Source organism: Camelus dromedarius, chromosome 5, assembly GCF_036321535.1.
Source record: "Camelus dromedarius isolate mCamDro1 chromosome 5, mCamDro1.pat, whole genome shotgun sequence".
NCBI lineage: Eukaryota > Metazoa > Chordata > Mammalia > Artiodactyla > Camelidae > Camelus > Camelus dromedarius.
This window is the reverse complement of record NC_087440.1, coordinates 83636621-83659807: the sequence shown is the minus strand read 5'-3', so window position 1 is coordinate 83659807 and position 23187 is coordinate 83636621. Positions and strand designations below refer to the sequence as shown.

The following is a 23187-nucleotide window of genomic DNA, read 5'->3' as shown; positions in this document are numbered from 1 at the left end:
TTCCTTCTTTCTTTCTTTCCTTCTTTCTTTTTTGCATGTGACTGTGTTTTGCCAAGACCATTTATTGAAGAAGATGTTCTTTGCTCCTGTGTCATAAATTAATTGTCCATGTATGTCTGTTTTTGCTGCCAATACCATACTGTTGTGATTACTATAGTTTTGTGATATAGTTTGAAATCAGGGCGTGTGATACCTCCAGCTTTATTCTTTTTTCTCAGGATTATTTTGGCCGTTGACAGTCTTCTGGGGCTCCATAGAACTGTTAGAATTTTTTGTTCTATTTCTGTGAAAAAAATCTTTGAGATTTTGAATCTGTAGATTGCTTTAAGTAACACGGACATTAACAATGGTAATTCTTCCAATCCATGAGCACGGAAGATCTTTCCATTTATTTGTGTCTTCAGTTTCTTTCAACACTGTCACAGTTTTCCATGTACAGGTCCTTCACCTCCTTGGTTAAATTTATTCTTAGGTTTTTTTTTTTCTTTTTGTTGTGATTATAAATGGGATTTTGTTTTTTTTAATGAACGAACCAAACCAAATCAAACCAAATACATAGATACAGAGAACAGAGTTGCGGTTACCAGAGGGGGAAGGGCTGGGGCTGGGGTAGGGAGGGCAAAAAGGGTAAAGGGGGTCCACCTTAATGGTGACGGATGGAAACTAAAGTTTTGGTAGTCAGCATGCTGTAGGGTATACTGAAGTAGAAATATAACGTTGTACTCATGAAACTTATATATTGTTATAAACCAACATTACCTCAATAAAAAATAAATTAGGAAAATAAAGTAAAATGGGACAATGCAGAGACAAGCATGGAAACCCAAAAGTCAGTGCCTCATTGAAAAGAAACTAAAGTCTGGGCAAAGAGAGGCCTTGTCATAAAAGCCCTTGGCCCTTGTTCCTCCCAGCTTTTATCTCAAATATTCTTCCTCCCAGGGCAGAAATCCCCCAAAAGGCAGCTCAAGGCCATCCCACGCCACCTCCCTCCCTCCCTCTCTCCCACCCCCAGGTCCCAGGGCTGAGTCTGAAGGCAGGCAGGCCATCTCCCCGCCTGGGAGAAACATTCATCCTGCCCCACAGGTGTGGTTCTTGATGAACTGAACCTTCCAAATCCTCTCTGCTGCCAAGCCTGGGTTCAATGTTTGAGAGGTCAAGTGCGTGCCCTCCCACGCCCTGGGGAGATAAACCTCCCGGGGAGAAAGCTGTGAGGGAACAAGAGTCAAACCTGTAGATGGAGTGGCTTATTGGTTGTTACACAGAGTTTGCATTTCACCTGCAATAAGAGCTTTTCCCAGGAGTTTGCTAAATTGGAGGCATTGGGCCAGGCAGCTGGGTTACATTACCTCCCATCTCAAGATCCTTAATTTAATCACATCTACGAAGTCCCTTTTGCTGTGTAAGGCACCCTATTCGCAGGTTCTGGGGACTTAGGTTGTGGACCTCTTTGGGGGCCATCGTGCTGCCTACCACAGGTCCCATGAGTTTTCCAGCTCGAGCTACTTGGAAGTTGTCCACTGAAAAAAAAAAAAACCACCTAAAAGCTGAGAGTTGTGTTTCATTCGAGAACCTTGCTGAGAATTATAGCCTGGGAATTTGCCCCTCAGGTAGCTCTGGGAAACTGTTCCAAAGAGGTAAGGGAGGAGCTAGGGTATATAGGAACTTTTGCTGAAAAAAAAAAAAAATGTAGTTAAACATCAAAAGATTACTGCTAATCACACACACAAAAATCTTGAGTTAATGATTTTAGTACTTTCCTACATAAGGGAAGATGCAAGAGTCTGGACTCACTGAAGTGATTCCTTCGAAACGAGTCTCAAGCATCTAGGGCCAGTGTTCCTGCTTTTCCCCATCTTGCATCCCCCTCCAGGTGCACCTTCGGTGCTGGTTCTGGCCGCTTTGATGACTTGATGGAAGGCAGCCGTCGTTGTGGATGGAAACGGCAGGCAACGTTCTTTTTGTCCACAAAATATTCGAACATCTCTGTATCATATTTTTCCAGGTTATTCATTGTCTCTTTTTAAATCATGAAACACTTGATGTGGTGTGAACGTGTCCCCTTTTGCGTGGCTCACGTCGTCCATGTGTGTTGTTTCTCTTCGCCTCTCCCGACTCTCCTTGTCCATGAAGCCTCAGCTTGAGTTGGTGTCTCCCCTGGTGGCCAGGCTGACTGGGTGCTCCTTCTCTGGGGTCCTGCCTCCTGAGCTCACTCCCTCCCAGGACTTGGGGGCTCCTTGAAGTGACTGGAGGTTGGCCTTCAATCTCGGCAACCAGCAGCTGGCCTGATGCTCAGTGCAGAGTAGGCCTTTAATACGTGTTTACTGAATGAATCAGTGTGCCCTGTGACAGAATGCTCTGTGCTCTTTCTAGCTTCAGGGCTGGTCTGAAAGACGTAGTCTAGACACCCCCAAAATTGGTGCCCTTCAATGGTTGGCGGGGGCCGTGGGTGAGTATATTTCAAATCGAGATGCTTCTAGAAAATTCCAAATGCATAATTGTCGAATAATAATAGAAGCAAGCATACAGGCAAAAGATCATTAAAAAGCAACAATAACAAAAAACAAAACAAAAGAGAAGCAGGTGATTCACTCTGGCCTAGAGGCCTAGGAAGGCCTTAAAAGAAGAAGTGTGGGCCCTCCTCTGCAGGACAAGGGTGGGGGAACCACCACAAGCTGAGGAAACTGCATCTATGAGGACAGGCAGAGCCACACAAGATAAAGAGGGAAATATCATCCCTCTATGGTTGTGGAAGGTCTGAAATGACCCATTGAGGCAAGTGGGAATTATTAAATGCTCCTGAGCAGGAGAGGGACAAATCCGATTTCTACATTAAAAGATCCCTCTGGCTGCTGAGTGGAGGCTGGACTGGGACGGGAGGGAGAGTGGAGGCAGGAGCCTGTGGCCTGGACCAGGCGAGCACTGACAGTGGGGCTGTGGTGGCTGGACCAGAAAGGGAGTAAGAGGTTCCAAAAGCAACTGCGAGGGAGAAAATGAGAAGATGGATCGCTGCGTCTGCCACTAGAGGTGGTGGGAGGAGCTGACATTTTGTAGCTGATGACTGGTGAGATACTGGTACTACTGAGATGGGGGCAGAAGCAGGAAGACTGGGGGTGGGAGGAAAGTTTGGTGTTTTTTTCCCCCCAAATTTCATCGTGAAAAATTTCAAACATACAGAAAAAAACCCTGTACGGTGAACACCCCTCTACCCACCATCTACACCCTGCCATTAACACTACTGAACTTGTTTCATCACACATCAGCCCATTACCCACCCATCCCTCTGATGTTTTCAGTGCATTTCAAAGTTGCAAACCTCAGTACTCCTTCACCCCTAAACCCTTGGGCCTTCCCATCATTACCTGGAGTTCAACATTTAAGATTCTTCTCCTCCACTATTCAGCATTTCTGTAAGTTATTCACCTTTACTCTATCTAACTATTGATGGATAGTTGAGTTGCTTCAAATTTTGGGGTATTACGAAAAAAAAACTGCTGTGAATGTTTGCCCACTTTAAAAAATTGGATTATTTTTGATCATACTGACTTTGAGGCACTCAGGAGGCAGAAAAGTCCAACAGGAGGTGAGAAGTGAGAAGAGGCTCTGGGGAGACTGAGAACCTTGTGGCTGGCAATGTCCATCTTGGGGGACAGCAGTGGCGGTGTTAATCATTGCTCTGTCTGGGAGGGCTGAGCTGGATCAGTGAAACTTTGAATGCACATTAGAATCATCTGGGAACTTTTAAACCCTGAGGCCGAGGCCAGTATGATCGCCTCTAGGGTGGGGCCCAGGTGGCTGTGTGTTTTAAAGCTCCCAAGATGACTCCAGTGGGCAGTTAAGATTGAGAACCACTGGGTAGAAGAAAGGCTCCAAGATGGAATGTAGGTAAATGCTTTCATTCAAGGAGCAGGTGTAGGAAAAGCCAGGAGAAGATATGAAGAAATAAAGAAGTGGAGAAGTAGAGGAGTGAGTCTGTTTACCAGGGAGGACAGAATCCACAGTATTAAAGCCTGTAGAATGACTGAGGCCAATGAGAGCCCTGGGGGTGTCATGGTGTGAAGACAGTCAGGGCAGATGGGATGGGAGAACTCAGAGGCACAGAGTGCAGGCTGAGCCTCAGAAGAGAGCTCACTGGTGGGGATGGAGAGAGGTCAGAATCTCCTCCTCCCCTGGGCTCTGCCTGGGGGACACCAGCTAGCAAAGGCAGGTGACAGAAGCCCAGGAGAAAGTCTGCTTCTCATACCAGTGGCCCATCAGACCTCCTGCACCAGGACTGTGGTGAACTTGGAATTGCCTAGAGCCAGTTTTAGAAAACATTGAAAACAAGCTGATAGAGACTGAGATGTGAAATTAACCAGGAGAGGAGCTCCTAGGGGGTGACAGGTTCAGTCAGCCACCTGCTCCTTCCTCTGGTCCGAGCAGCCTCAGGCAATGGAAGGAGGCGTGGCTGTTAAGGCTGCCTCCCATGGGCTGTAGCCAAGAGACCCTCCGCACAGCGCACAGCGTGTATACTCTCTGAACATCATTTTCCCCATCTGTGAAATGGGGACTTTTTCTGTTTCTGTCCTGTGTTCCACCGACTTTGTAAGCCATGCAGCACCAGATTGATTGAGGGACAATGAGATGCTAGGAACCAAGAGCATGCTGCTGCAGGACCCACAAAACTAACTGGATTGGAATTACGAAGTCAAAGTCCTTCCTACCTCGTAGATTGAGTTTTAGACATAAAAAAGTTAAAACAAAAGAGGTTCCTAACTCTCATCTAAAGTACTTCTTATCTAAAGAAGAACCTGGGGGAAAGATTTTTTTTTTAATATTTAAAAATTTTTAAATTTAAAATTTTTAAAATTTTTAAATTTAAAATTTTTAAAATTTTTTTAAATTGAGGACAGATGCTTTCATCAGTACAATAAAAAGTTACTAGAAAATGCAATGAAGAAAACAAGTTCAGACATAAAATGACTCATCACATTGCCATACATGTTTATATTCTCTGTTTCTATACTCGTCTCGTGGCAGATGGAGAACCGTCTGTGAGCCCGCACAGGTGCCCAGATCACACCCTGAGTAGGATGGATCCATCTTCTCAGCATCCACCCAAAGTGGACCAGCAGCACTGCATCACCTGGGAACTTGCTAGAAATGTAGTCTCTTTGGCCCCATCCCATTCCTGCTGAATCAGAATCTGCTCTTTAACAGGACGCCCAGGTGATTCATGTGCATATTGAAGTTTATGGTGGCGCCCGAGGCATCTGGGACTCAGGAAACTTTTGTAGGATGAAGGAATTAACCAGAACCTCTCCACCTCATCTCAATTTTTCATGACACAAGAGCATAACCTTCCTCTTGATGAGCAGGACAAGAGACATAATTTGCAGGGCCCAGGACAAAAATGAAAATGTGGGCTACAAGGATATATTGTACAACCTGGGGAAGACAGCCAATATTTTAGAATAACTATAAATGGAGTATAACCTTTAAAAATTGTGAATCACAGTAAAGGGAGGGTAGAGCTCAGTGGCAGAGTGTGAGCTTAGCATGCATGAGGTCCTGGGTTCAATCCACAGCACTTCCATTAAGAATAAATAAATAAACTGAATTACTTCCCCCTCAAAAACAAAAATTGTGGATTACTATATTGTACACCTGTAATTTATATAATACTGTACAGCAACTTCAATTTAAAAAAATGAAAATGTGGGGTCTCTTTTCAAAAGATCATTAAGGATTTCAAGATGGTGACAACTAAGCCTGGGGCCCTTCTGAGTGTGAGGCCCAGTGTGACAGACTGTTTGGGTCCCCTGTCTATAAAGCTGGCCTTACTGATGAGGTAGGAGAAGGCTGGGTCATTCTGGGGTCATTCATGCTAGCCCAGGTAAGTTATGCGATTTCTGCTTTATTTTATTCATTACCAATCATTATAATTAAAAAGCTCCAACCCTCATCTTTTTCGAAGTTTATTTTTTCTCAATATGCAAATAGAAATGGTTTCAATAAATGGCTGTTATTCCAGTGTAAAGAATTCTTTCAAAAAATACAAATACGTGTGTGTCTATTAAAACATGAATGGAAGCTCTCTATAGGGAAAGACAACTTGTGTTCATTTATTTTATTGACAGTGTACAGATTTTCATATATTGCATTACAATACTGACTGCTAGATTTCTTATAAAGATTTAGTTCATATTTACTCTAGATTTTTCTTCACAATAAAAATAAACTCATGCCACTGTTTAGTAACCAGTAATGTCAATTCATTCAAATTTAATGACAGTTTTTTTAAACTAAGAATCTCATATCACAGAGCATTCACAGTGCAGGAGGTCACAGTTATTGAAAAAATAAATAGCCAGATAAATATATTTATTATTTACAACTTTTCAGCTCATTGCTCCTGCTTCGCCCGTTAGAGAAAATGAACAAAGATGGCAGTGTTCAGCCCAGCCTGCCAGAACTGTCTTACGGAGACTCAAGTGATGTGTAACAGCCCCAGAAGTGTTTGGTTTGGGTGGTTTCTGAGGCGGTTCGTTCTAGGCATGAGAGCCCTCTGGTTCTACCTCCTTGATATTTGTTAAGTCAAGGCTGGGCCCCAGGAAGATGCCATGGCCCCAGGGAAACAGTGCTCAGTCTGCCTCTCGGGCACCTGGGCTGCGCCAGGCCTCCCCTCACTCAGCCCTTTGCTTGGCAGCCCCCGTGTTGGCCCAGGGGCCTGGCCCCGCCTGGCTGGCAGCTCTCTTCCTCTCTAGGTCGTCAAGGCTCTCTTTGTATTCAGACACCAGCAACTGCTCAGGGCTGGCAGCTTCTGGGTGGAAGACACATACAGAAGACACCTACCAGGGAGAGTGTGCTCTGAACTTGAACCCTAGCCTCCTAGACCAGCAGCCCCCGGAGGAGGATCCCCAAGAACCAGCCACAGAGCTCAGCAACAGCTCTGTCTTCTGGACCCCAAATATCCTTGGTCCAAGCCACATGGAAGAAGTGCCAGGAAGAGTTCTACAGCTCAGATGGGTAACTCTGGAGTTGAGGTCAGGGATGCCCCAGTGGCCAGAAAAAACCCACCAGAACATCGGGTTTGGAAAAACAGACCTGCCTGGCTCATATCCCAGTCATTTTCAGTGGAAGGAAAGGCCTCGCTTCTTCTATGGCAAGGAGACTGTGAGTCTGTCTGGACACTTGGGAATTCCTGTCTTGGAAACTCTGGAGTGGGAGCAGGTTGAGCTCTGCTGTCTGGGGCTCTCCTTTACGCACAAAGGCTGATCATACCAAACCGTGTGGCTAGAAACCGAATGCTGCACATACTTTCTCTCCATAGCTAAAAAAAAAAAAACAACTTGTTTTCCAGTGGTGGGGAGGGGAAGGTACATACTTTCTCCAGGATTAATGGCTTTGCTGGCATCCACCATGGAAAAGTCCCAACCAACGTGTTGCATAAAAAGCAACTGTTTGAATTCTGGCAACAGTGGGAGTAGGTTAGGTGTGGATTATGCTGTTATTTCTCATAGGGCTTTTAACTAAGATGCAGCCCATCCCAGACCCGTAAACGTACAGATGGAAAAACCACACAAGCAGGCGCCTGCCTTTCACAGAGGTACAGTGACGGCATCTCTTACTGTCAGAGCTGCCTCCCATGGCCCCGGTTCTGTATCCGGGTGTTTGGGAAGCAGACATTTCCCAGACTGGAAGCGGGGATGTTCTCGGCTCCTGCTACAAAGGGTGTGGAGCATACATGGCCTTGGCGACTGGACCCTGACACCACAAGAGGCAACAGAAAGCCTTAGAAACATGCAGGTAAAAGATGATGCTAAGCCCGGCCTCTGGCCCCCAGCAGCTTGTGAGGATTTAGCAGAAACGAATGGAACCAGGGAGCCATTTGTCATTAAAAAGTTAGAATTTTTAAAAAAATCCCCATAAAATAATCAATGCTCTAATACCTCCCAGCTGGTTCCCTGTTGTGATGGAAAAAAATAGCTCCTCCTGGGGGGCAGGATGGGAGTGAAGCGCCTCTTCTCCCGACTCCATGCAAGCACTGTTTTCTTGGGGCCGGGCAGCGCATGACTTTGGATACTGTCACGTTGGCTACTAGGCCTGCAGTTAAGCACATTCTAGTGTCCCAATTCAGTTTTCCCTATTAAGAAGCAAATGAAACAACCTAAATGCCACTTAAAAATCTGTACCCTTACAGACTGTGCCCTTTGGGGAACAGATCTCTGTGGCAAGGCAAAGGGGCCTGGCACAAGCCAGATGACAAAGTCTGCGTCCCACCCGTGTCCTCTGCCTTGTGGGATGGGCCCGTGCAAAGACCCTCTTGTTCCACCACCCACATGCCTGGCACAGTAGGGGGATTTACTCAGTGCTGGAGGGGCCCCTTCTATGTGCTTTGAGAAGGCCCAGAGAGCGTCTTTACACTTCAAAGGCTCACGAAACCAGCTGCAGAGGGTAAGGGCTCACTGCTGGTCAGGCACCCAGATGCTCGAGAGGATAGAGGCTGGGGCAGCACATTGGGTCTGGGATGAATGGGGGATGACAGACTTCCTGCCACCCAAGAGTTGCCCAGAGAGCATTTTCAAAAATTTCTGGAAGTTGCTATGAGCGCGACATGGCAACAAAGCTGCCAAGATGTGGCCCATCCCAGGTGCCCTGGACGCATCTGCTACCTGCCCCAAGGGGAGGAAGACTCACAGAAGTGACATTCAGAGGGCATGTGAGGGACCAGGGAATATTTAAATCACGGCACTTGGGAACAATCTCCTGGAGGTTTTCACCCTAACAGGCAAGTTCTTTGTTTATTCAAGCAGCAAGCGTTTGCTGAGAGCCTGTCACATTCACTGCACAATCATCTTTTCCCACGTGGGAGGAGCACAGCCCACGAGGGAAGGAAAGGTGGGAGTGAGAGCGAAGAGACCACCCACAGCCCTAGGGGTCCACTCAGTGTCACGACTGACAGGAGGCCACCAGCTCACTGAGCAGCACAGCCCGAGCTGAAGGGTCTCTGCTGCTCTCTGCCCTGTTTCAGACCTTGACCCTGCTAGCCCACTTCACACCTGGGTAAGAAGGAAAGAAACAGATTCTCTCCCAGTGCATCTGGCCTCTCTCCACCCCAACCTTAAGGAGAGGGAGGGGCCCTAGGACTCAGGGAGGGGAAACATTGGGAGGAAAGAAGGATGTCAGCACAAGGAGGCCACCCACACCCTTCCCAGGTTCCCAGCCTGTTTGCGGATCTGCTGTTCCCTGAAGGCTGGGCTTCTGCTGATGCTGTGAGGTGGGCAAATCCTCGTCAAAAGGAAAGAGAGGGTGGTTTCTTTCCTTGGGACCTGGACCCTGGGCAGCCCAGGAGGGATCTGCAGGACTGCCCTAGAGGGATGGGCACACTCATCTGGTTTAAGCCAGCTCTGGAGGCTTATGCCTTTTCAGCTGCTTGGGTCTGAAGAGGCAGAGGATTGACAGGGAGAAGCAAAAAAGAGGCCTCACAGGTGGGGCAGCGGGGTACGGAGTAGGTAATGAACAGGGGAAGATTCACGAGGTCTGGGCACCCGGAGATGAACACAGAGACCAGCAGCCCAGGGGATACAGGACGGATGGGAGTGGGACAGCTCTGACCTGCCCTTAACCTTAGTCTCTCACTGCTGCTGATCCAGAACCTTCCTCCAGGACCAGGTTCTTAAGACACTGCACGTCTTCCACCCTGACTATGCTTGGGCTGGCGAAGGCAAATACCAAGCCAGAAATTAAGACAACTAGCTGCTCCTGCTTCTGTAGACATTTTCTATCTGAGTGCAGTGGCTCACTTTTCTTTTCTGTCCCCCAATTCAAAGAGCTAAGTTAATTTTTTTAATCGCCTATTTTGGGAGCAGAGTAATTACCCCGTGCTCATTAGTTTGGGAATAGAGGAAGTAATCCTGCGCAGTGATGAAAGCATTATTTTAAAATGAAGGCCTAATTCAACAAGCAATTCTTTAAACTTGAGATGGAAAAATATTTAGTTAAAAAAGAATTTTTCACCTACAGTGTATATATATTTTCCTAAATACAATATATGCATAGATCCTTTAAGGAAGTTACATTGGCACATTAAAGTCATATGAGAATTAGCCAGGACTGCTCGACATACTAAAAACATAATTTTTTTGGTCTCAAACTGCAACTGCAACATACTTTATAATCTCAGGTGGGTTCTGCTGAGGAAGAGGCAGGTCATTAGGATGTGTCCTCTGAAAGCTGCCCAAGAGCACAAAAAGCTGAACACCAGCAGGGACATCATCAGGGGCAAGTGGCCTGTGCCTTGTTGTACCTAAAAATATTTTTTGGTCTTTATCAGAAAAAAAAAAACAGGGACATAGGATAGGGATAAATATCAGGATGTGAGCTGGAGCACCCAGATGTCAAATATTTGATGAAGTTTTGACTCAAACAATGAGGACTGACCCTAATGACCAGGACATGCCCACACCCACCCCACCAAGGATGGCTACACGCCAGACTGGCTGAGCCTGGAGGGGTGACGATCTGGGGCTGGGCCCCTGTTCTGTTACTTACTAGCCATTGACCTAGAGTCACCTGACCTCTCCAAGACTACATTTCCTGTTAAATGGGGAAAATAAGCCCTATTTACATCACAGACACACTCTGAAGCCTGGATGAGTCTGTAAGATGGAGAAGACCAGGCTGCTATTCTATGAGGGCACAGAGCAGTCCCGAGGGTTCCGAAACCCTCTGCATCTAAAAGTTTATACAGATGAACCTACAGGCTCCCTGGCCTCCCACGTAGCTAATTTCTTAGGAAAATCGCTTTTTGTCCTCAACTTGAAGACCACTGAGTATCTGGGGAGAGAAACAAAGAAGAGAAGCCTTGACCTGGTGTGGCTACTAACACTGATGAGGATGCAAAATAGAAGCCTGGTGACGGGAGTTGTCACGTCTTAGGCTCACGCGAAAGGAATTCAAGGGACACGAGCTTGAACACAACCTCCTTCTGAAATTCAGGAGGCCCTAAAGAGCACAGCCACAAATTCCACTACGGTCACAACCTTTGTGTCTCAGGAAAGATCTAGGATTGAATTTACACTCATCACCTGTGACCGATTATTGGTGAATTGCTGAAATACCGCCTTTCCTCACACCATCATGGGGCGTTCCCATACAGTCTTCTGTGCAAAATATCCCAATATTAAAAGTGCATCAAATCTGATAGACTTTTCCAATAGAAACATTAAAAAAATAAAAAAACACCTCTATATAAAATTAATTGTGCTTTCTGTTTAGAAACCACAAATGGTTTGTGTTCATAAATCTTTTTAATATATATTTGAGAGCTAAGAAGCAGCTGAAAATTGTTTCATATTCTTCTATCTGTTTTTGAATCAGCCTCCCATCCCTGGTCTTTCATGTGTAGCAAACTATAAGGTTCAAGAAACTTAGGTCTAAAAAATTCCAAGTTACGGTTTTCAGATACCTCCAGCTAACCAGAGAGCAACTGGTGTTTTTTCAGGAAATCTCTCTTCTTGTCATTAAACCATGGTTTCTGGCACACTCATTCCAGTTAAGCAGGCTATGAAATTGGTTGGGCATAGAAACAATTGGGTCTTTGAAGGGGGTGGCTTTGAGAGTAGAGCAGTAACAAAGAAATGACAAACCCAAACTGACGATGCGCCGCCTCCCACAGGAGGTCTGGAATGAACGGCTGGGAACTACGAGCTCCACCGTGTCTCTTTGTTAGCACCCGTTAGTCTTTCACACTTTTCTATATTCCAAACCAAACGTCTTAGTGTCAATGCAACGTGATACACGTGGGATTCGTTTTTCAGAAGCATTACCTTTTTGGTCCCCGTCCAGGTCCTTTGTATGGAATGATATTTTTCAAGTATGATGATCTATGAGTGACATTTTATTTTTACTGTTTCATTGTTCATTCTCTGAATGCATCAATAAACGTGGTAAGAATATTCACTCGTTCTCTCTCTTCAGCTGTGATCAACCATGTCTATTCTTCCAATTTTTGCAGAAGAAGGGGTGGAGAGTTTGCCATTACAGCCCCAAACTCCCAACAGGTTGAGCCTTGCTTCCTCCAAACTTTGAGTGCTTCCAGGGGATTCAGAGGCTCTCAGTAGCACATGCTGCCCAAGGACCTCACACCCTCTGGCCCAGAGGGGCCCCCTGAGAACAGCGTACTTATCTTGCACTTGCCCCAGGAGACCTTGTGTTCACCAACCACCTCATTTCCGAGGCTGCCGTGCGACAGAAAGACAACCTGAGCACAGAAGTCCTTCTGACCCAAGCGTCCGGGAGAGGAGACACATGCTACATCCCTATGGCTGGCAGCTCAGAGGTCTGCGAAGCTGCTCAAATAGCAACCCCCGAATCTTGCTTTTGGAGGCGCAGAACTCCGAGGAGGAGGATGACGCCTGGCAACCTGGCCTGTGGCCAGACAAAGACCACATTGGCTCTTCCTTCCTGTGGATGAAAGAACAGACGGTGGCAGGAGAGATTTGTGGTGGGGGAGGGAGGGGAAGGAAGATGCCAGAGTATCCAGAACAGCTCCCGGCGGGGCAGTGGCTCCGCTTTAATCATCTTCTCGGCACATCGGCAAGTTGACAAAGGTGAAGACGTTAAACTCTATCATTATGGAGAAGCACAAGAAGATGGCGTAGAGAACCAGCACGTAGACCCCCAGCTTCCGGTCCAGCTTCCATTTGTTCAGATGGATGCCGAGGACCTGGAAGGAGAGAGAGCAAGGACTGGGCTTCGGGCAGAGAACTACAGAAGGCACTTTCACTGGAAAACTACACACAAACTAGGAACCCAGAACTTTCTCCAAAATGAGGACAAGAGCAGAGGGGTGCTGCTGAATATAATCTTGATCAGAATAAGCCCTGCAGGATTTAGACGTGTCTGACGAGAGGGTGCTGACCCCAGGCACACACAGCAGCTGCCAGCAGGGAACCGGCCCTCCTTGGGCAGGCACATGCCTTCTTCGGAAAGCATGTGCCCTCCTGGGCCTTCTTTAGTAACAATCAGGGACTTTCACTGGGCCCTCCCTTTGCTCCAGAGCTTGGCATCCTCAGCCATCTTCAGCAAACTTCCACTGTTCTTGCTGGCCCACGGTCTGGGGAACTTCAGCCTGGACCACCTCTTTCTATTTGTGTACATGGGTGTTTAGGAGACAGGGCTGGAGCTCATCTTCTGTCTGTGTTCTTTCCAGACTTGCCCACGTGTCCTTTTACTACCTTCTTTCTTATCCCTGAATCGGGGCTTCCCAAGAGTTAGATCACAGTAGCCCCATCAGAGCAAGGCCATGGGTCCTTAGAGACAGACCGACAAGGGTTCAAATCCCAGCTTTGTCATTTTCTGCACCTGTGACCCTGGACAAGTTACTTAACCCCTGAGCCTTGACTTCTGCAAAATGGAATGGTACCCTCAGGGGGTTGTAAGGATGGAATAAAGTCAGCAGAGGTAGAGCGTTCAGCACAATTTTGGGCACATGGGGCAAGGAGACCTCAGTATCTCCATGAGCCAGCCCTGAGGCCTGACCATCACGCTCCCATGTCAGCTCAGGTGGGCTGGGCAGCAAGAAGAGAGGAAACGTAATTCACTTCCTCTGGGCACTTATCAGTTGCTCAGGGAAAAGCGACTGTAATGGTGGGTGCCGACATTCTTGGCACACATGGTGTCTGGGGTATCTGTGAATTTATACTTTTTAATTTTCCAGCTTTATCCCTCACTGCCAAAGGGAAGTGAGAGGGGCTTCAGGGACACATAAGTGACTGTACAGAATCAGAGGAAACGACATACATGGAGGCTTCTGTTTGGAATTGTAACAACTCACGGTGAGAGCAACGGAGCCCAGCAGCAACACCACGGAGTAGACCAGACCCCGGCTGTTGATCTTCACCTGGAAAGACAAACACATGTGCCCTGAACCTCTGGGCTGCTCAGAGCCCCATCCGTTCTGGGAGCCCAGCACGCTGCGCTGATCCCTTCTGTTATCAGGAAGCCACACGTGGGCACTTACAGGGAGGACGCAACTATGGATTCAGGTCTCTGCTTGTCTGCGGAAATGGACTAGGAGGTGACAGGTGTGCCAGCTGTGGGCAAACACAGGCTGCCTCCTGCAGGCACACCCAGGCTGCTCTGGGTGCTCTCATGCAAAGTGGGCACCAGGGTGCCCTGCAGCTCTCGGCTGGAAGAGGGCCGACACCACCATCACGACCCATAAAGCGCGCATGCCTGGTATCATCTGGCTTATTACTAAGGAGGTGAGGGAAACTTACTGTTGATCCATAATTAATAAGCATCGTCTGCAGCCCCCACGGTATGCCGAGTCCCACTAGGATGTCAAACACGTTGCTTCCTATGGTGTTAGAGACCGCCATGTCACCTAGGCCTGCAGGGGACAATCGACACATCATTGAGAGCAGGTGGCCGGAACCCCCTGCTCATTCCCATAAATGTTCTGCTAGTGCTGCTCCTTAGAGGGACTCCCTTCTTCATGGAGCCCGTATCTCTAAAAGCTCTTTATGATGTCTAAGACTCTCCTTCCCTTCATGAAGCCTACAGGGGCCGGCTATGGGTTGAACTGTGACCCCGAAGATTCAGATGTTGGAGTCTTAACTCCCAATACCTCAAAACGTGATCTTATCCAGAGAGAAGGTCTTTACAGAGATGATCACATTAAAATGAGGTCCTTAGGGTGGATCCTAATCCAGTGTGACTGGTATTCTCATTGGGAGGGGAAATTCGGGCACAGGCCTGCATACAGGGAGAAGCCCATTTAATCAGGAAGACAGTTGTCCACAAGCCAAGGAGAGGCCTGGAACAGACAGAAAGAATCAACTCTTCCGATACGTTGATCCCTGACTTCTAACCTTACTGTGGGTTGGTAAGTTTGTTTTCATGTCTCCCGGTCTGTGGCACTTAGTTAGGGCAGCCCTAGGCAACTAACACACAGCCCTTCCCTATTCCTCCCGCCGGCGTGTCAGCCGGCGTTCTCCGAGGACCCACTATGTGCTTCTCCTTATTTGAACCTCGTCCTTAGTGCACCATGACCTTGACCCAGATGATAGAGCATCAGATCTTATGCCCAGGTGGTCTCCCAAGAGTGAACTCTTCCCTCTCAATCAGACTAGAAGCATCTTACAGGCGAGGGGCCCTTCCCGTCTCACTGACCGTTCTCATGCCAGCCGCAGTCTGAGGAACTTAATAACTTGAGAGGTAGTCAAAGTTAGAAAACAAATTTTTACAAGTAAGACTCATACTGGCTGAAAGCTCTTCTAACCTGGCCCCTTAGCCCTAAATCGACACAACTGTCATTATCTGGCACACATACAACATTCGTGGAATGAACAAGCCTAAAACACACATGCCTGTAACCGTAAAATCACCTTGGTCACTGGCAGGCTTGCAGAGACTCAGACCAGCATCCAGACGATTGCCTCACCTCTGCTTGACCACCTGCCCCCTGGTATCAGCCAGGCCACCTCCTCCACCCTGTTTCTGTCATCCACTGACCTCCAGGACATGGTGCCTCCCTCAGGGGCCTCACAGCTCCCTCCCTGCCTGCACAGGCACTGATCTGAGCACCTTCAACATCCTGGCAGCTTAGTCCTATTGGGGTTGGTGCCTCTAGGAAACCTGCCTTCCAGTCTCCCAGGATCTTGTGAAACAGGAATGTGCAACAACTGTTGTGGACCAGCCTCTCACCCCTGGTGAGGAGGCGGGCACTAGCTGCACGGGCCAGGAGGCACTAAGACGCCTGAGTTTGGGAGAAGAGAGAGAGTCCTTCTCAGGTTTGGTGACTTCCTGCTCTGTGCGGACATGACCCTCTAAGGAATCTTATGGCAGCGCCACTTAAACTTTAAACGTGCAGGGCTCACTAGGGATCTTGCTAAAAAGCACTTTGATTTAGGGGGGTTGGGGCAGAGCCTGAACGTCTCCATTTCTTTCAAGCTGATGCTGCCAGCCTGGACCACATTTTGGGCTGCGAGCCTTTAGGGAGGCCAGGATGCAGGACCTCTGTGTTACAGCACTCTGCCCAGCTCCTGCTTTGTGCCACGGACTCTGAACAGAGGGTTCTGGATCCTCCACCATAAAGAATCTGTCTCTGCTTTAACCCCGTCTCCTGGATCCTCTGTCAATCACGTCAGCATCACCCTGTGACACACACACTCCCACCTGCCTCATTCTCCCTCAGTTTCTGTGTTCCCACATTCCACAGGAGCTACTCAGACATGACGTCCTCTCTCAGAGCCCCTCTGACCTCCTGGGACCCCCCTCCATGCCCTTAACTTTCTAGTATCATGATCTCTCATCTACTATTCTGGACTCCAAGGCCAGCTGTTTAAATGGTACATTCTCTTGCCCCCTTTACCTTCCACTGTGTTCACCCAGGCAACCCCAGCTCTGGATGTACTTGTCATCTCTCATCTGTATGTAACTGGAGCTGGTATGACTCCAAACTCATGCTGGAATCCTGGCCAAATTCATGAACATCAGCCAGGCCCTCAGTCTTCAGGGGCTTTCTTTTACCGACTGCACCGGGGTGAATAGTGCCCACCCCTCCAACTCATGTCCACCCGATACCTGTGAACATGACCTTATTTACAAGTAGCGTCTTTGTGGATGCAAATTAAACTGAGGTCATACTGAATCAGGGTTGGCCCTACTCCAGTGACTGGCGTCTTTATAAGAAGCGGGAAGTTTGAACCCAGACACAGGCAGAGGAAAGAACACCAGGTGAAGACGTAGTGAAGGCTGGAGGGATGCAGCCACAGGACAACAGGGTTCCTGGCAACCACCAGAAGCTGGAGGAAAACAAGGATTCTTCCCTAGAACCTTCAGAGGGAGTGTGGTATTGCTGACACTTTGATTTTGGACTTGCAGTCCCTGGAACTGTAAGATAACCCATTTCTCCTGTTTTAAGTCACCTGGTTGGGGTACTTTTGTTATGACAGCCCTAGGAAATGAAAACACTCACCTCACAGGTTACTTGATTAAATCCCACTCCCCTGAGCTGGTGTCCCCCACTGTCCCTGCTCTCCACAAGGCTCCAGCCTGCCGGCAGATGTACTCCCACCCCTCCCTCCCCTCAATTCACGTTTCCTTGGGACTGACCTACCAACGAATCCACCCTACCCTTGATCTTGGAGAAATAAACCGTTTTCCTTCTTTCCAAACCATCTTTCTCTCTGGACACGTCGCTCCTCTCCAGTCTTCTCTGAGGTTTCACTCTATCATTTGCCCACCCTGCCCCCATACTTTCAAACTTCCATCTGCCCAAGTCTGGGCTTGGATACTATCTCACCAGCAGAAAAGGAGCAGTAAAAGAAGACTGGCTCTTTACAGAGGGGAGGGAAATAGCTCAGTGGCACAGCACGTGCTTAGCATGCACAAGGTCCTGGGTTCAATCCCCAGTACCTCCATTTAAAAAAAAGACATTAAGATAAAAGACTGTCTCTTTACAGCTCTTTGTCTGCCATCAAAGAGCATACAGTAGGCACTCTTCATCTTGCTTACCCCATGTCATTTAGTACTCCCACCAAACCAAAACATTATATAAGCTCTAGAACTTTGAGGAAGAATTGCGAAATAGTTGGAGATATAAGATGTCCCCACTTCGCCTTCCTGGGACCAGAACATTTCCCATTACTATTGCATTTACTATAAAAAGTCTGGGCTCCAGTTCCGTTCAATCTCACATTGGTGATGTCAGAACAAGCTCATCTTTATACAACTCCACGCAAGCCAGTGCTTCTAGACGCCTGGAGTTGACCTTGGTAGCATTCTCTCCACAGATGGAATCTAATACCTGGTGCTTTCCAGTCATCACAGTTTCCCCCTTAGCAGGACTTAAGGACTCCCAGTCATGAGAGCCAGGAACTGTAACCGGGTGGTGGGGAGGGGCCTGTACAGTGATGCTGAGGGCTGCGGGGGCCGAGGCACCATCCGTACCTTGTCTCGCCACGATCAAGCTGGCCATGCAGTCTGGAACGCTTGTGCCTGCTGCAAGGAAAGTAATGCCCATGATGACATCAGGGATCCCCAGGGTGTATCCAATAATAGTCACCTGCAGAAGAGGGGGAGACATGAACTCACAGAGGAGCACTCCGGGAAGCTGGGCTTACAACTGAGTGTCTTCAACTTAAACGTAGCACTGCTATGACCAAAAGAAACATCTGGAATGCAGTTTTATTTTAAAAAACATCTTTTGAATGTTCTTTTTTCCAGATTACATGAATCATATGTGTTTACTGTTTTTTAAAAGTTTAAAAAATAAAGGAAAATGATAGTAAAAATCACCTACCATTTCTCAAGACCCTCAGACAACCACAATGAACACTTTCCATCAGACAATGATTCTCAAATTTGAACATGTAGGAAATCCTCTGGTGGGCTGGTTAAAATAGGACTGCCAGGCCCACCCCCCAGAGTTGCTGACTTAGGAGGCCTGGGGTGAAGCCCAAGAATCTGCATTCTGAACAAGTTCCCAGGTGGTTGGGACCCTATGGCTGCTGGTCTGGGAACCACATCTGAAAACTTTGCTTTAGAATATATCCTTGACCTTCTTCCTGGGGTGTGTATTAGAAAAAAATAAAATCAGATTCTGGTATTTTGCAACTATTTATTTCATGTAATAATACATTGTGAATATCCTTCCACCTCAAATATTCATCTGCAACATTATTTTAAACTGATGCATGGATTCCACTGTACGGCTGTAAAGTTTCTGCCAATCTGTCACTGGTGGATACTGAGGTGGTTTCTTTTTTTTGCTTTTACAATACTATTGCATATGAGTAACATTTATTGAGCACTTTCTGTGTAGCGGGTACCCTGCAAGTGTTTTACTTTCGTAATCTCATGCATTCTGTTATTCACCACTCACTAGTGAGGGAGGCACTATTATTATGCCCAGGGAAACCAGGGTCAGAGAGCTTCAGTTACAATCGTGGTGGGCAAGAAGCTGGTGAGACTCCAGGCCAAGTCCTTCCGACTCTAAAGCATGCCCCAGCCTCGCAATCACGTGTACGAACATCTTTGAGTTCTCATCTTACTACCTCCTTAGGATAAGTTCCAAGAAATAGAACTGTTGGGTGAAGGATACACAGGCTTTTAAGGATCTTGACGCATGATCACATACTCCTCTAAGAAATGCCTGAGAGTTGGGAGATGGCCAGGGCCCTGAGCGGACAGCCAGGTGGAAATCCCCAGAAGCATTTGAACAAACCCATTTAAAACACCCATTAGCTCTGGCTCGCCTCCCCATTGAGAAACTGGGAACAGTGGCACCTCTTAGGGTTGTTCACATCTTGCTGATGGCTCTAATCCCAGCCAATGGTTGGATGGCTCAGGACAAGCTGATTTGCTTCTCTGAGCTTCAGTTCCCTCATCTGTAAAATGAGCTTTTAAATGAGGATTAACTGAGACAATGTGAGGTGACAGTGCCCAGCATATGCAAGACGTTCACTGATGTATGTTTCCCTTCTCTTTCAAGTACTCGTCTTCCAGTCAATGAGGGCAGAGAAAATGAGGGTGATTAGACTCACGGGGCTTAGCCCTGGATGAAGTGTGCTTTCTAAGGGCAAACCTTAGCCCTGGAATGTAGCCTGCGCTCGTGGACTAAAACGATATCCCTTCCAGGACAGAGCTTTGCAGAGGGGTTTGAAGATGATCCATCCCAAACGACAGTGCTCAGCTCAGTGTCACCAGGCGTGGGGAAGAGTGCACGCTGACAGGTCTGCTCTGAGCTGTGCGAGAAGAGAGACACTGAGGATGCCCAAAGCGCACAGCTGACTGGTCAGTGCTTAACCCACGTTGTCTGTGAAGGAGGTTCCACGAGCACAGCTCAGCTATGGCTGACGTGTTTAATGAGTGATACCCGCTGTCCTAAGTACAGGAACCTGGGTTATCTTGACTCTATTGGGAATGCCTCCATTAAAAAAAAAAATCATTGAACTACATGGCTAAGAAGCTGGAGGATGGAAGGACAGAAGGGAGGCACACACTAAGCATTCAGGACCAGAGATGCTACCTGCGTGTTGCCTTGGACTCCAGCCCGGGGCCCTCTGAGCCCTCCTGATGCCTAGGCTTCAGAGACGGAAGCAGAGCTGAGTCCAGAGCTAGGGGGCTGGCCATGTACACGACCTTGGGGAAGCCAGGCGTCCTTTTTGGCCCTCGGTCTCCCCAGGTGTGAAAAGGTGCTGGGCAGGATGACCCCTTTGGAGGTCCCTGACATTCAAGAATCGTTTTCCCCAAAGCCTTGAGGGTGAGAGATGTGCAGTGCTGTGGGGTTCAGGTGTGGGCAGGTGTGACCTCACTGCTCCCTGGCGCCCCCAGCAGGGCATTAGGAAGGTGAGCATGTGATGCGCGGGCAAGCACATTTTCAGCAGAAATCAGGCTAATGTGGCACTTTTGTCTTTACCACTTTCTACTGTGGAGGCCATTTAATCACCCCAAACTGTGGCCAAAACCACAGGTAAGAGGGCCCCAGCAATGTGGTTCCTGGGACCCTGGCCAACCCAGTGCCACGACTCTGCTTTAAGAAGCTGGGGTGGGGAATGTAAGTCAAGATGGTGGGGTGGGAGTGTTATTAAACATCCCACCTCACTGCTAATTAGTAGAACTGACTTCATAATACTGTTGTTTTCAGCAATTAGAGAAGAAAAAATTTCACACGTTCATTAATTTGATCTTCTCTATTCTCACACCCACTCAAATGCCATGAAACACTCTTTCCACTTGCAATGTTGTTTTGTGAATGCACGTTAGGAAGAGAAATCGTTGGATCTTTTTATCAAATGTGAAGATGGGCCGGCCTTTAACCCTACTCAGAAAAACTTAAAATTTGCAAATTCAGTTCATTTTGAGGCACAGTTTTCATTATTTCTGGTTGCCATCCTTTTCTGGGGTGGTTTGGGTAGTAGCTATTCCCAGCTCCTCCCCGACCCCAACACACACACACACGCCAGCATCTATGGGGACTGAAATGTCTATCTGAACAAATGTGGAAGCAGTGTTAGCTGCATCTCATGGTGAAAATGGCTGACACTTGCAGCGATGATCAATTTGCCACACTGTAAGCTCAGACCTAATGCCCAGACAGAGACTTTTTTGTTCTCCCAGTAACCTGTCAGATGGTGACGAACATGTCCATTTCGTGGAGGGGGAGACTGTGGCTCATGGAAGCTGGGTCTCCTGCCCAGGTGTCACAGCTCACAAGGGGAGAACTGGGATTCATATCCATTTCCATGTGACCCCATAGCTCTTCTTTCCCCATTAAACTGCTCCTTTGGGGTTAAGGGAAAGGTGCCCCTTGTGCCTCTGAAACCAAGACGCCCTCGCCCTGTGTGTTAGGTGTCAGGAGGCACTGGGTGTAGGGAGAGAATGAAATGACTACACGAAGGTGCACGTGGCTGACAGGAGAAATGCAGCTGTCCTGTAGGCCCTTCTCGCCTTGTTCCTGGCTTCCCCACGGTGTAGGGGGAGGGGAGGGATCCCAGGATGGTGCACAGAGCGAGGGTGAGGGGGCTCCTGCTTGGCCCCGCCCAGCGAATGAAAGGTTTGGACAGGAAGCAGTCACCTGCGGCCAGAGGAGCTATGCCACAGCCTCTCTGCCTGACCAACTTTAGTCCAAATGGCACCTGAAAATTCCAGTGACAAACTGAGAGGCCTTTCAGGAGAGTGGTTGAGGTCATGAACTCTGAAGACCAATACCTGGGTTCTAACCCCAACTCTAGAACTCACAAATTGTGTAATTAATTGTGCAATAGCTGCTAATTGTATAACTAATTGGGCAAATGACTCAATCTCTATGCCTCAGTTTCCCCATCTGTAAAATGGGCATAATAAAAATGCTTATCCCATTGGGTTGTTATGAGGACTAGAAGAGTTTACATAAAGTTTATATATACGCCTGGATGTAGAGAGGGTAGAGGAGCAGGTCTTGGCAGTGAGCATGGTTAGGGCTGCCTTGGGTTTGTTTCCCATGGACTCCAGTCTCTATCACATTCCCCCGAGGATGCTAGAGAGGCAGAGGGCCTAGTGATTAGCCCTCCAGAGCTCTTTACAGAGAGTCCATGCCACCCCTGCCATATTCCTCTTCCCATCAAACCAGGGAGGCATGTTTCAGGCTGCCCGTGTAAAGGTTCATCTCCCTGCCCACACCTGCCTTGAAGGCAAGCACCAGGCTGTGTCCATCTGGGTATCCTTGGTGCACAGCACAGCACCACACGCCTCTGCTGAAATTCCTTTCTACTGAGAAATAAGCCAAGGCCTGTTAAGGTAGGTGACTTGCTGAAGGTGGCACAGCAGTGCCTCTGGCAGGTGGGAGAGGCCAGTCCACCCCGATGCCATCACTCACCAGCCACACCATCAGGTAGGAGAAGACAGCGATCCACAATGTGGCCATGACGAAGGTGAGCAGGAAGAACTTCTCCCAGCGGGGCTTGCTGCAGTTGGGGATGGTGATGCGCAGGAGGAAGATGAGTGGCCAGGTGAACACCCACTTGGCCTTGTCCCCTCTTGCCTCTGCAGTGGGGTGGAGCGGAGCCAGAAGGGACAGGGAGAGAAACACACATGGGGTTATTGTTTCAAGCCAAACAAGAGAATGTTACCAATGTGACTCAGAGCAGCTGACTTCACAGAATCACACATCTTCATGATGCCATCTCAGCAAAACAACTCAGTTGTTTGTTGACCAAATAACTTCAGTCAGTCCAAATCCTTCATTTAGCAGGATAAAGAAAGTGGGACCCAGAATGGGAACGAACTTGCCCAGGGCAGCTGGAATGGGGTTGTGGAATATGGATGGGCTTTGGAATTAAGATAAACCTGGGCTCGAGTTCAAATGACCCTGAGCAATCCTATCCACTCCACTTCTTCCTCCGACAGTAACAGCTTGTATAACAACATATACAGTAACAACAACACAACAATCTACATAGGGGATATTTTTCTATGTGTAGCAGGCACACTGCTTAGCATTTTGCACCTTAGTAGTTTTTTCACCTGTTAAATGGGCATATTATCTCTTTCTTGGTTGTTGCAAAAATGAAATGATACAATGTACATAAAACACCCAGCGCACAGAGCCTGGCACAGTAGGAACCCTGGAAATCTCAGTTCCTTTGCTCCAAGGACATATCCTCAGCCTGTGGCAGTTGCAAGACTAAAATGGGGTGTCCTGCTGGCAGGTATGACCTC

General features: G+C 47.9%; 1 protein-coding gene across 2 annotated transcripts in view; it reads right to left on the bottom strand.

The window, feature by feature from the left end:
- Window positions 1–5958: 5958 nt before the first annotated feature.
- Window positions 5959–23187, bottom strand: part of SLC24A4 (solute carrier family 24 member 4) — a 158182-nt gene continuing 140953 nt past the window's right edge. For both annotated transcript variants that reach the window (XM_010988081.3, XM_010988088.3), the window contains exons 13-17: window positions 22346–22512; window positions 17938–18052; window positions 14262–14374; window positions 13817–13882; window positions 5959–12706 (exon numbers count right to left, since the gene is read on the bottom strand). In XM_010988081.3, coding sequence (XP_010986383.1) covers window positions 12554–12706; window positions 13817–13882; window positions 14262–14374; window positions 17938–18052; window positions 22346–22512 — 614 coding nt within the window. In that variant the 3' untranslated portion in view covers window positions 5959–12553. The remainder of the gene's footprint in view (window positions 12707–13816; window positions 13883–14261; window positions 14375–17937; window positions 18053–22345; window positions 22513–23187) is intronic.